We start from the raw sequence: 13,457 nt of genomic DNA, 5'->3' as shown, positions 1-13,457 counted from the left end.
ACATATTTCAAATGAAGTGTCAAATTTATTTAAGCTGAGACAAAGCCCTATACAGCTTGTGACTTGGTTACTTTTCAACAAACCTTCCAAATAGAGATTAAACTAGGTCAGCCCTAGAGAATCTTCAGCCAGCATGCAGGCTAGCTGATCATTCAATTCATGCCCAAAACTGTTTCATCTGGAACCAATAAAATTGAATCGAACACTTGTCTCTTGCTTCCTTTGCCACCTGCACATCCCACCATGATCTCACTGTGCCTGGGCCCACAAACAAGTGATTATAGACACTTGTTAAAATTCTTCTCCCTTTGCTAATCTTTGAAACTTTGAACATGTTACCCACCACTCTGACTCCCCTAAAGTTATCCAAGGGGATATGCCATTAACAAGATTCACATATAAACCAAACTCAGTGTTGCCAAGCAGGTACTGAGTACAGTACAGAACAAAATACATTTTATGTAAAAGGGAGTAAAACCCAACCTTTGGTCCTGGAGCTCCTTGGGGGCCTGGGGGCCCTTGGGGGCCTGGTGGGCCCTGGAACAAAAGACAGCAAATTATCTGTTAACTACTGTTAATACAAACGTTCTGAATTAACAGAGATGAAAAACAACTGGCAACAAAATCTATGGTTAGCAGGTCATCTCGTTTCCAACTTAAGCCCATCTTCCATAATGCAGAACATTTCCCCAAGAGGCTAGGAAGGGGATGGTCAGAAACAATAGAGAAAGGTGGGCAGTGGCTCCATGACCCCCTGCTGCTTTTTCTGCCTGTCTCCAAAGGAGTCTTCAGAATTCTCAACCATCTGAGCACAGCTACAGTTTCCCCTGCAGATGACTAGCGCAACACCTAGCTAGGACAGAGGACAACTTCTAAATCCCACTGATTTCAACAGGAGTGAAGCATGTTTTCAAAACAATGCCTAATGCAATTTTAAAGAAGCAAGCCAGAAACTATGAAACAAAGCAATTAAACACATTCATTACTTGATTATCACTGTGTCTGACACACATCTATCATGCTGCCAATGATTCAACCTAAGGGATTATGTCATTATTTTGTTAACAGAAATCAAATGTTTGGTAGAAAGTTTCTGAGGACCATGATCCAAAAATCTGAAGCAGAAAAGCCACATGCTAGGCCATTTAAAAAAAATAAATCCACACAGGCATCTGGCACATAACAATTTTACCGTCAATCTCAGTTTCCCTGCAGCCTGTTATAAAACAGTTAGAATAGTTTTCAAATGTATTAAGAATTAAATATTTATGCTATTCAAATACTTTTCCAATTGAAAAGACCATCATCTAAACATTTTTTATTGTTGAGAACATTATTATATAACCCCCCCCCCATTTGATCTGAAAGGACAAACTGAAATTCCACCCCAATCAGTCTGCTTGCAGTCCACTAAGTAACAAAGAGCTGCTTATTTAATTGTGAGTCACTCCCACCAGATGTGCCTGAATTTGCCTACAGCTGTTTCTAAAAACAGTTTTGATGGTCACCACACTGAACAGCTCAGCTGCTTTTGACCTATTAAGAAACAACATAAAGGTAAAGGGACCCCTGACCATTAGGTCCAGTCGTGACCGACCCTGGGGTTGTGCGCTCATCTCGCATTATTGGCCAAGGGAGCCGGCGTATAGCTTCCAGGCCATGTGGCCAGCATGACAAAGCCGCTTCTGGCAAACCAGAGCAGCACATGGAAACGCCGTTTACCTTCCTGCTGTAGCGGTTCCTATTTATCTACTTGCATTTTGACGTGCTTTCGAACTGCTAGGTTGGCAGGAGCTGGGACCAAGCAACGGGAGCTCACCCCGTCACAGGGATTCGAACCGCCGACCTTCTGATCAGCAAGCCCTAGGCTCAGTGGTTTAACCACAGCGCCACCTGGGTCCCGAGAAACAACATAGATATCACTATAGACACAAATTATGGCACTAGCCTAGCATGAACAGTATAAAGGATTCCAGAGCATCCAAACATTGTTGCCTTGTCATAACATTTCTCTTTCAAGGACCATTGCCCTTGATTGTCCCTTGCTTTTGATGACAGGTTTGGCAGTGGAGTTGTAGCAAAAAGCTCTGGCAACATGGACAGTTTGCTATGGCTTCAGTGGACCATGCCTAAATTTTTCAAACTGGCTTGTAAATTGGACTTTTGATTCTAGTAGGGGAGTATCAATCTTGCTATCATGTCCTTTTTCGTAGGCTTTCTAAATACCCTGAGCCAAATCACCCTTTGGCCTGATGTATCAGGGTTCTTCTTGTGTCCCTAAAATTTAGTGCCACTTCATGTTTGAAGCAAATTGTATAATTATCACATCATCATCATAAAGGTTACCTTAAGAGCTTCCAAGATTCTACCATCGTAGTCAATTACTACTGTATCACCCTGTTCTCCTTTCAGGCCTGGAGGACCCTAAAAAGAAAAGAAAGGCAATTAAAAACTTTATGGGAATAGAAATAATTTTCTGCTTTTCACATGCTATTAAGATGTCACTGTAAATTCTAGTTTCATAATTAAATACGGTACTTTAATTGCTACAGTCTAGATAATAACTGTTCACTGGATGAAAGTGGAATATATCACCTATGCTGTGACAGTTCCCATTATGGCCCATTGGGTACTGGAGGTCCTGCTCTTAGAGCCATCATTAGTTAAGATAACTTTGGCAGATGCTTTTGCAGTAGTAGCAACACAACTATGGAATTCCTCGCACTGGGGAAATCCTCCAAGCACACTCTCAATGTCATGAGCTATGAAAATATTTTTGTTCCTCTATGCTTTGGCACAATCCTATGCTTGTCTACTCAGAAGTAAATAAGAACTCAGATTCCAAAGGAGCTTATTCAAAGGAAAGTAGCTATAGGGCTGCAGCCAAACAGTGTGATTCTCTATGTATGTCTACTCAGTAGCAAATCCCCTTTGAGTTCAATGATGGAACCACCCAGCTAAGTGTGTCTAGGACTGCAGTCTAAATCTTACTATCTCTTCACACATCTTGCACCCATCTCCATCTCTGTTGGACATTTTCTCTTAAGCCCCCAGCCCCCCCCCCGGCTACAGCCTCGCAGGTGGAGCCAAACACCATAAATAACTGCCCCCTCCTCCTGGATCAATTCCCTGCCCTCTTCTCTCTGCAACACACTCATCAGAGCGCTGCCAGTCCCTGACAATGATTCATGACATAGGTCCTGGTGCAAAATGATTCAAATGGACTTCAATATGGAAGGCAGAGATGTCATAGAATATGGAACCTCCCTTTGAGCTTGTCAATGGCCTATAAAAGTCAAAACTAGTACCCAACCCATTTTATAAGTCCACACACAAATGTCAAAGACTGAAATTCATTGAAACAATTTTCTACTCCAGAATATTTATACTGATTGTATTGTCAGCTGAGTTAGTGCCAAGGGGGGAAATCCCAAGCTTTTGTATAGTTAATTTATCTTCCACAAATCTCACTGTGTATGTTTCTTTCAGCTTGAGTGTTTATTTTAGGGAGCTAAAGAAAGAACAAAAGTAATTCATACCCTTGGCCCAATGTGTCCATCTGCTCCTCTTTCACCAGGTTCACCCTGAAAATAAATGTTTGTTACTCTAAAATATTGATTCAGAGACAAGATACGTCACATATATATGTGTCTTGAGGAGCACAGCATAAGCAATAGCAGGTTTAGAAGACCTTCACACAACCCAGCTGCAAAACAAATCAGCCAAATCAGGTACAAGATAATAAAACAGCCTGCAGGTTTTAGTGTAACAATATGCACACCACACTGCTGCAAAACCAACTAACTTTTGAACAAGAAATTAGCCTGGCATATAAACTTAATCATGTCATGATTATACTTTTGCTTTTGCATATTGTATTTTGTGCTTGCATTGTTTACACTGTCAAATATTTCTTTTTGTAATCTCTGTAGTTTATGAAAAATTAACATGGCAAGTAGCAAAAAGGTAAAAAGACAAAAAGACACTCTAGCACGTCAAATCTTTATAAACGAAGACAGTTACTACATTTGGGTATTCTGAAACACTACGTTCTTCAGTTTTCCAGCATAAAAAGAGCTATAACCTAATAAAGAGGAAGGTAAGTTTGATGCAGACATCATGAAATACAGATCAGCTCTAAAGGATTAGCAATTTGGTTAAATGGACATAGCATAAACAAATGTTTCCTTTTCTCTACTTCAAGACGAAGACTCATGAAAAATTACATAATCAGTTCTAAAATGTTTTATCTTGGAATGAACAAAGAGGCAATTAAAATAACACTTTTTTCCCATCTTCCTAACTGATCGAACAGAGAAGCATACCAATGAATGTTGCACTGGTTCAAGCCATTCATTTTTGCCCCTCTCTGCTGGCTTACTCCACTTCCTCCTTCAGTGGGGAAAAGCTAATAAGTTCAGCTGGGTGGGTGATTAAGAAAGCAAGAAAAGTATCACCATTATGGTCATATGTCAGGGGCATCTAGCTCAATGCAGGTGGCCAGTTTACTGTTTTATCCATCTCTGTCAACTTACGGTTTGGAAAATAACGGATCAGCAGCCTCACCCAGCGGCGCGGCACTGGAAATCCATTCTGCGCATGTCCAGACATGCGCAGAAGTGACTTCCGGTGCCGGCTCTGCCCACGTCTGGGGCACCAGAAATCACTTCTGCGCATGTCCGGGCTGCCCATGTCCGCATGTCTGGGCACCGGTGCCCAGACATGAGCAGAGCGGCACCAGAAATCGGTTCTGCGCAGCAATGGGCAAGGTGAGGCGTTTTACTGGGCGGTGGCTGGCTGCTTGCTCGTGGGGTGAGTTGGGGCGAGTGGAGCCTCCCTGGCCAGCAGGAAGAGAGAGGAGCTGCTTTGAAACCCAGGAAATTTATGGGATATCTACAATCCGGGATAGCGGCGGGAAATGGATTGAAATAAGGGGGTTTCCCATGAAAAACGGGAGGGTTGACAGCTATGGTTTTATCATTTTATATCATATCTATCTTCTTTCCTGGAAGACTGAAAAAGTAGGAGGCTTAAATGAGACCTGCTGTTCCTATAGCAATGCAGTTCTGTGTGCATCATGGCAGGTTTTAAAAAATGCAAATTGTAATTGCTTGGTGGGCAGGATAATTACCAGAAGCAATATGGAGAAAGAATTTAATTCTGTTGTGGTCCAGGGAAAACAATCCTCTTCTGTATCTGGTATTTTATTTCAAAGGAGCTCAGTTGGTTAGAGCCTGGTGCTGATAATGCCAAGGTTGTAAGTGTGATTCCTATACGGGACAGTTGCATATTCCTGCATTGCAGGGGGTTGGACTAGATGATCCTTAGGGTCCCTTCCAATTCTACAATTCTAGGATTCTATGAATCAAATAGGGATGTTCAGAGGCGATTTCCTTGGCCCCACAGCAGAGGAAGAAAGGGTTAGATTATTTCTCCATATTAGCTCTGACATTACTAATTATCAACAACCCCCCGAAGCAAAAAGCTTGCAGGTTAAATGCAAATGCACTTTTAACTCAAGTCTAGACTGGGCATCCTTCTTAAATGGAGATTATAGTTTATTTATATTTCATCTATAGGTCTTCATTTTGCTTTGAGCCTGACATTCAGAATAGAATAGGGATCACCACCCCTTTTGGGTCTGTGGGCACAGTTGCAAACTGAAGATATTTCAATTCTTTTTCTCCAAGCCTATTTTTTGGGGGGGGGGAGGCAGTGGAAGCAAGAGCACCCTGGCTGCAATCTCCAGAAAGATCCTCCCCACAAAAATCCCTCAATGTTGGACACTGCCTTGGTGACCCATGGAACATAAAATCTTCAGGTAATAAAGAAACCTGCAGCTCATATGATACAATGCCCTAGAAGAGGCTGATTACAGATATTTTCTTTTTTTTTTCTTTTTGGAAAAGGACTCCCAACTCTTGAAAATATTTCAGTTCTCTATTTTCCTTGGGCTGATGCTATGCTGGTCATGCGAAACAAAGATACTTATGCTATTTTACATTCCATCCTGATTTCATGATACAGTATTTCCAAACTAACCTATTTGCTTTTCTTGATAACAAATTATCAAATGAAAAAACCTGTGCTTATTTGACTTGTGCTTATTATGTCAAACTTTTTTTTAATTTATTGCTCATTATACAATGACCTAAGAGTAGTATTTCTTATGAAGCTGTTAGAGCTTTTTATTGAGTTTTCAGTTTCTGTTGAAGTTTTCTTCCTGTTACCAGAGCAAATAAACATGCCATCTATGAAATAACGTCATTTGCTGTAGGGACTTATAAAATTTGTACACTCCGTTGTCATTTCCTGTACTGTTAATCAAATTATTGAATTACTATGCATTAAATTAATTAGCAGATGTGTGTGTGTGTGTGTGTGTGTGTTTTACTCTGCATGTCTTCATGGTTAGAATGATTCTACATTTTATTTCATAAAAAATTAATGCAGTATTGTTTGTTATCCTATATTAGCAGAGAAAATGAACATTCTATCTTAATTTCCCTTCATTTGGCATTTTTGGTTACAGTTTAATAGTGCCTGTTGTGGAGGACAGAGCTCCATAAGTGCAGGATAAAGCGTTCAAAGAGCCAGGGTTTGAGGTCATTAGGTGTGGGAAGTTGGATGTGCAGCACCAGACGCCCTGCTAGCACACTAGCAATTTCTGACAGCCATGTGCCAATAGCAGCCAAAGCTCATTCCATCGCCATCCTCCCATGTGGAAACCCAAGTGCATACAGCTCTTTAAACCACACTAGCTGCCCTGCTTTTCAGCATTCGCCATCACATAGACAAAAGGGCTCAAGCTGTCTCACCAATTCAACATGAGATGGAATTTCATGTGAACCTGGACCTCACCATTTCACAGTAAGCATGCAAATACCCTGCTCCGCACCATTCATGTATTGTGCATGTTCCAAAAGTAAAACATACATCGAGAATCATATGGAGAGGAAGAGGCTCGGGAGGGGAAGGAGTTACATAAGAAAAGAAGCAGTTGGGGAGCAGACTAAGCAGGACCCTCCCAACAGCTCAAAATGGTCATCTTCCTGAAAAAAATTTGACCACCTGTGTTTTGATGCATACATTTGATTACCATGTTTCATTTTGCTCTCCGTTACCAAGCAGGGTTAATACTAGTCTTGGGCTATGATCCAAGGGAAGTCTTCTACATGTGACATTTTTCAGCTACATACGTTTCCTTCAAACATCTGATAAACTGCTCCTGAATGTTGGAGAGCATGGCAGTGAAACATCCCATTAGATGTGAGGGGATGCTGCTGTAAATGCAAGTTGCAATTTCGTTGCGAATGAAGCATTTTGCATGTGTGCTTGGGCCACTCTGTTCATATCCAGACCTTACTATCCTTCCCATTTGATACTTACCTTTGCCCCTGGTAGACCATTTATTCCATTCACTCCTATTGGGCCAACGCTTCCTGGTTCTCCCTGTAATGTTTGAAGGAGGTGCAATGGAAAACTCTCAGTTTCTAAGCAGGCCAGGTGCTAGTTTCACTATCCTTTCCAATGTGATACTTACCTTTGGCCCTGGAAGGCCATCTATGCCTTTCTCTCCTGTTGGGCCAACACTTCCTGGGTCTCCCTGTAATGTTTGAAAGAGGTGCAATGGAAAACACTCAGTTTCCAAACAGGCCAGGTGCTAGTCTTACTATTCTTTCCCATGCGCCACTTACCTTTGGCCCTGGTAGACCATCTATGCCTTTGTCTCCTGTCGGGCCAGGGCTTCCGGGTTCTCCCTGAAATGTTTGAAAGAGGTGCTATGGAAAACTTCCAGGGCTGGATCCAGGCCTGGTTCTAGGTGCACTCCCGGTAGCACAGGGCGCCAGGGCGTCGGGCCGGCAGGGGGGGCGCTGCGCGATGAAGCCGCACAGAAGCTGTGGTGCGCCCAGTGAGGGCGGGGACCTGCTCGAGACGGCCCTGGCTGGATCCAGATTCTGCTAGCAGAAGCCTGCACAAGGCATTCTACTAGCACAATTTCCTTCCCTCTCCTCCCTCTGTGCCCTGCCATTGGCAGGAGTGGGTGGGAGAACCCCCAGATCAGTGGGGGGGGGGGTGTAGGAGAGGGGAGATTGTTTTGTTAAGCAAGCAGAAATGCTTGCATTGGTATGAGTGATGCCCTAACCTCACTATCCTTTTCCATATGCTGCTTACCTTTGGCCCTGGTAACCCATCAATGCATTTGTCTCCTACTGAGCCATTGCTTCCTGGTTCTCCCTGTAATATTTGAAAGAGGTGCAATGGAAAACGCAGTTTCTAATCAGGGCATGCGCTAATCTTTCTATCCTTTCCCATGCGCTGCTTACCTTTGGCCCTGGTAGACCATCTATGCCTTTCTCTCCTATTGGACCAGGGCTTCCTGGTTCACCCTGCAATGTTTGAAAGAGGTGAAATGGAAAAGTCTCAATTTTTAAGTAGGGCAATAAGACCAGTACAAGCAGCTGGACATCTGGGAGGCTGGGTAAGAAGACATAAGAAGCCCTCCTCAGCACTGCCCTCTGTTTATGTCAGCCTCCTCTGAAGAACAGATGAGGAAGCCAGATGTGAACCATCTAGTTAAAAGACCATTCTTTTGCTGTACTGTATTTATTGTCTGTTAACTTTCATTTTGCTCTGTACTCAGCCGTTAGGTCTAGTTTTTTTTTTTTGTAATACTGAAGACAGTATATTCTACATTTGTTGCTGAATTGTTGTTGTGCTTACAAAACTGGTTTCTCCCCAATCAATGTTTTGCTGTTTAATATGAAAAAAGGAATTTGTTGTAAGCTGCTTTGGGAACAGCTCACTGTGCAAAGGTGCCACATACAGATACTTAAATGAACTAACCAATCTTACAATCTTTCCCGTGCTCTGCTTACCTTCGGCCCTGCTAGACCATCTAAGCCTTTCTCTCCCACTGGGCCAATGCTTCCAGGTTCTCCCTATAATGTTCGAAAGAGATGCAGTGGAAAACTCTCAGTTGGTAAGCAGGGCATATGCTAATCTTAGCAATTTTCTCCATGTGCTGCTTACCTTAGGGCCTGGTAGCCCATCTATGCCTCTCTCTCCCACTGAGCCAGCGCTTCCTCGTTTTCCCTGTGGTGTTTAAGGAAGGGCAATGGAACTCTCAGTTTCTGAGCAGGTATCATCAAGTCTTAGTATATTTTCTGATGTGCTGCTTACCCTTGCTCCTGGTTGCCCTTTTATGCCCTTTTCCCCAGTCTGACCAATGCTTCCTTGATTTCCCTGTAGTGTTCGAAAGAGGTGCAATGGAAGACTAAGTTTTTAAGCAGGGCATGTGCTAAATCTTAGCAGTCATTCCCATGCACTGCTTACCTTTGGCCCTGGTAGCCCATCCATGCCTCTCTCCCCTGTTGGGCCAATGCTTCCCCGATTTCCCTGTAAATTTTGAAAGAGGAAGAATGGAAAACTCTTGGTTTCTTAGCAGGCTATGTACTTAGGATCTTGTTATCCTTTCCCATGTAATACCCACCTTTGACCCTGGTAGACCACTCATGCCTCTTTTTCCCACAGGGCCAATGTTTCCTGGTTCTCCCTGTATCATTTGAAAGAGGTGCAATAGGAAACTCTAAGTTTCTAAGCATGGATTGTGCTAATCTTAGCATTCTTTCCCATGCAATGCTTACCTTTGCCCCTGGTAGACCATCTATGCCTCTCTCCCCTACTGGGCCAGGACTTCCTGGTTCTCCCTATAGTGTTTTAAAAAAGGTGCAATGGAAAACTCTGTTTCTTAACAAGGCATGTGCTAGTCTTTTATCAACTCCCATGTGTGCTCCTTACCATTGGCCCTGGTAGACCATCTATGCCTCTCTCCCCTAGTGGGCCAGGACTTCCTGGTTCTCCCTATAGTGTTTAAAAGAAGTGCAATGGAAAACTCTTAGTTGCTTACCAAGGAAAGTGCTAGCCTTTTTTATCCTTTCTCATGCACTGCTTACCTTTGCCCCTGGTAGACCATCTATGCCTCTCTCCCCTACTGGGCCAGGACTTCCTGGTTCTCCCTATAGAGTTTTTAAAAAGGTGCAATGGAAAACTCTGTTTCTTAACAAGACATGTGCTAGTCTTTTATCAACTCCCATGTGCTCCTTACCATTGGCCCTGGTAGACCATCTATGCCTCTCTCGCCTACTTGGCCAGGACTTCCTGGTTCTCCCTGTAGTGTTTAAAAGAGTTGCAATGGAAAACTCTCAGTTGCTTACCAAGGCAAGCACTAGCCTTTTTAATCTTTTCCATGCACTGCTTACCTTTGGCCCTGTTAGACCATCTAGTCCTTTGTCTCCCATTGGGCCAACACTTCCTGGCTCTCCCTGTAGTGTTTAAAAAAGGTGCAATGGAAAACTCTCAGTTTCTCACCAAGGCAAGCACTAGCTTTTTTATTCTTTCCCATGCACTGCTTACCTTTGGCCCTGGTAGACCATCTATTCCTTTGTCTCCCATTGGGCCAACACTTCCTGGTTCTCCCTGGAGTGTTTATAAGAGGTGCAATAGAAAAAATTCAGTTTCTGAACGCAACATGTGCTTGTTTTTTATCCATTCCCATGTGTTTCTTACCTTTGGCCCTGGTAGACCATCTATTCCTTTGTCTCCCATTGGGCCAACGCTTCCCTGTTTTCCCTGTAGCATTCAAAAGAAGTGCAAAGAACACACTCATTTTCTAAGAAGGGTGTTCATCAGGTTTACTGTACCATTCAAGAAGATGCTTACCTTTGGTCCTGGTAGACCATCTATTCCTTTCTCTCCCATTGGGCCAACACTTCCTGGTACTCCCTGTAATGTTTGAAAGAGGTGCAGTGGAAAACTCTCTGTTTTTAAGCAGGCCAGGTGCTAGTCTTACTATTCTTTCCCATGCACCACTTACCTTTGGCCCTGGTAGACCGTCTATGCCTTTGTCTCCCATTGTGCCAGGGCTTCCAGGTTCTCCCTGTAGTGTTTTTAAAAAGTGGAGTGGAAAACTCTTAGTTTTTGAGCAAGGCAAGTGCTAGTTTTTTAATGCTTTCCCATGCGCTGCTTACCTTTGGCCCTGGTTTACCGTCTATGCCTTTGTCGCCCATTGGGCCAATGCTTCCTTGTTTTCCCTGTAGCGTTCAAAAGAAGTGCAAATAACACTCTCATTTTCTAATAAGAGGGTGTTCATCAGTTTTACTGTACCATTCAAGAAGATGTTTACCTTTGGGCCTGGTAGTCCTTCATTGCCCTTCTCTCCTATGGGCCCAATACTTCCTTGTTCTCCCTGAGATTAATACAAATTAAGGTGAACATTACAATCTTGCTTTCATCCCAAAGTCCAAATATTGAGCATCCTTCAAAAAGAATTCAGGCTCTAAATGACAGTCTTTAAACATGGTACAGCTGTTCTTATGGCTATTCAAGCTATTCTTTAAGAATGGTTGAGCCCCATAGGACCACAGTGAAAGGGAAAAACAATCTTTAATTTCTGATTCAGTTTGCTCTATGTAGTGTAGAATATGATCTTGCTTTATGACTCTCAATCACCAAATATATTTAGGATTGAAATTTAACATGATCAGCCTGTATGCCAATACTGCATTGATTCGACTTTGTTACCCATAATATATATATATATATGATGGGGAGCTACAAAAAGGAAATTTACCTTTGGCCCTTGAATCCCTGGTTCTCCTGGGATTCCAGCATCACCCTGATGAAACAGAACACACATAGGTGACACTGAAATACAAAAGTGCATTAAGTTTCCCAGGGTCAATGCTGGCAGAAGCTCAGCAGTTCACACTTTAAGCCTAACCAGAAAAGCAACTGCCAAATATTTTTGATCCAGAAGTTGGGAGTTAATTTCTAATACCTAATTTCTAACTGTTCAGGAGAAGGAGAGAGAGAGAGATTTCATTTATTAGCTCAGAGTAGTCTTACAATTTGCAGTGTGGATAAATCATGAAGACATCATTCATTATCTGTGGAACACACTGAAATTTAATCCTTAAACGTGTTTCCTAAAAATACCGTAGCCATAGGTTTTATGCAGTTCTGAACAGCATGCATTAATAATAACGTGTTTTCCAACTTGGCCACAACTACTTGGTGGCCCTTCTAAGGTCCATTATATGAAAAACACAATCCAAAATAAATATACACATATCCTGCCCCTGACTCAGCTGCCTTGGAGAAATATATACAGATATTTGCTTCTTAAAAGTCCAGTCCAGATATTAGCAAACCACTCCATTTGGACAGTTTCTAGAGGGGTAGCTGTGATAGTTTCTTGAAGCAAGAATGGCAGAGTCTTCTTAAAGACTGTTATGGCAGAAGCTTTCATGTACTGGATCAGCTTCAGAGATACAACAGCACAGAGTGAATAATGTTTGATTATCATGTCCATGGATGGGTGAGCCCCATGTGATTAGCCCTGCTTACAATGCAATAGTTACACAACCCCCCTGTAGTTTGGGATGTTGGTGGATGCTACTGAAATCTCAAGAGCATTGCTCCTCCCTTGCTCATTCTGCGGCTGTGCTGGGCAAGAAACAAACCACAGTCTGCTCTGGATCAGAGGATTGCTTTGTGATTGTATTGCTGTTTTTTTTTAAAAAAGATTATTTTAAATGTGTTTTGTAGTTTTAAATGCCATGCTATTTTACTTTCAAGTTGGAGATATTTTGTGACTCTGTTGTGATAACTGAGTTGTGAGGTGGAAATAGATAGATAGTAGGGGCAGGGTTGGGAACATGATGTCTGAATGCAAATTGCATTTGAAAGAAAGAAACATAAATAACTTACTTTTCCTCCTGGAATACCAGGCTCACCCTTCAAAACAAATAAATGAAGCATGTTATATTTGACATACAAATATCGGGAATGAAAACATTATTATTTTTTCAATGTCTAGGAAATAGTTACAAATAAAATTGTACCTTTTTAAAAATAAAACATATGCATCTAAGCTCATTAAAAATGTTGCTGGGTTGTGAATCTTTTTGGGGCCCAAAGGTCCATTTGCCATTTAGAGGAAGTGTCGTGGGCACCTCTATAAAACGGCTGTTGGGTATAACCAGTCACAAAACTTAAAATAGAAACACAATACCTGAGGCCATCCAACGAAGCTGAATGTTGGAAGATTCAGAAAAAGGAAACACTTTTTCATACAATGCATAGTTAAAACTATGGAATTCCTTACCGCAAGCTTTGAAAGGGAATTATTGGGGTAGGGAGAGAGAAAGCCTTACTGCACAAACAGAAGTTCTTGTGCTGACAGGACTCTCTAGCTGAATCCTGCCCACTATAATTATTACCCTTTCCTCACCAGCAGGTCTTAGGGGTGGATTTCAGCATTTTTTTAATTCAGTAAGAAAAACCAGTCAAAACGAATTACAGTCGCAGGAATAGGGTGGGTCCTCAAAACACGATGGGAATTACTCAGCTTAGTGCTAAGGAGATCACTCTGTCAGCACAAGCATTTCTACTCG

The 13,457-nt window shown here is 42.3% G+C and overlaps 1 protein-coding gene across 1 annotated transcript in view; it reads right to left on the bottom strand.

Moving 5' to 3' along the window:
- The window catches only part of LOC118080387 (collagen alpha-1(XXIII) chain), a 36,165-nt gene extending 23,411 nt beyond the window's left edge, over nucleotides 1–12,754 (bottom strand). Inside the window, exons 1-26 of the mRNA XM_035105584.2 lie at nucleotides 11,633–12,754; nucleotides 11,186–11,248; nucleotides 11,031–11,093; nucleotides 10,877–10,939; nucleotides 10,723–10,785; nucleotides 10,570–10,632; nucleotides 10,417–10,479; nucleotides 10,263–10,325; nucleotides 10,109–10,171; nucleotides 9,957–10,019; nucleotides 9,802–9,864; nucleotides 9,648–9,710; nucleotides 9,494–9,556; nucleotides 9,337–9,399; nucleotides 9,184–9,246; nucleotides 9,034–9,096; nucleotides 8,880–8,942; nucleotides 8,328–8,390; nucleotides 8,176–8,238; nucleotides 7,698–7,760; nucleotides 7,544–7,606; nucleotides 7,390–7,452; nucleotides 3,540–3,584; nucleotides 2,347–2,424; nucleotides 1,193–1,216; nucleotides 484–537 (exon numbers count right to left, since the gene is read on the bottom strand). Coding sequence (XP_034961475.2) covers nucleotides 484–537; nucleotides 1,193–1,216; nucleotides 2,347–2,424; nucleotides 3,540–3,584; nucleotides 7,390–7,452; nucleotides 7,544–7,606; nucleotides 7,698–7,760; nucleotides 8,176–8,238; nucleotides 8,328–8,390; nucleotides 8,880–8,942; nucleotides 9,034–9,096; nucleotides 9,184–9,246; nucleotides 9,337–9,399; nucleotides 9,494–9,556; nucleotides 9,648–9,710; nucleotides 9,802–9,864; nucleotides 9,957–10,019; nucleotides 10,109–10,171; nucleotides 10,263–10,325; nucleotides 10,417–10,479; nucleotides 10,570–10,632; nucleotides 10,723–10,785; nucleotides 10,877–10,939; nucleotides 11,031–11,093; nucleotides 11,186–11,248; nucleotides 11,633–11,725 — 1,617 coding nt within the window. The 5' untranslated portion in view covers nucleotides 11,726–12,754. The remainder of the gene's footprint in view (nucleotides 1–483; nucleotides 538–1,192; nucleotides 1,217–2,346; nucleotides 2,425–3,539; nucleotides 3,585–7,389; nucleotides 7,453–7,543; nucleotides 7,607–7,697; nucleotides 7,761–8,175; nucleotides 8,239–8,327; nucleotides 8,391–8,879; nucleotides 8,943–9,033; nucleotides 9,097–9,183; nucleotides 9,247–9,336; nucleotides 9,400–9,493; nucleotides 9,557–9,647; nucleotides 9,711–9,801; nucleotides 9,865–9,956; nucleotides 10,020–10,108; nucleotides 10,172–10,262; nucleotides 10,326–10,416; nucleotides 10,480–10,569; nucleotides 10,633–10,722; nucleotides 10,786–10,876; nucleotides 10,940–11,030; nucleotides 11,094–11,185; nucleotides 11,249–11,632) is intronic.
- Nucleotides 12,755–13,457: the final 703 nt, after the last annotated feature.

The sequence above is a fragment of the Zootoca vivipara genome, chromosome 2 (genome assembly GCF_963506605.1).
Source record: "Zootoca vivipara chromosome 2, rZooViv1.1, whole genome shotgun sequence".
Lineage (NCBI taxonomy): Eukaryota > Metazoa > Chordata > Lepidosauria > Squamata > Lacertidae > Zootoca > Zootoca vivipara.
This window is presented reverse-complemented; position numbering and strand designations above follow the sequence as displayed.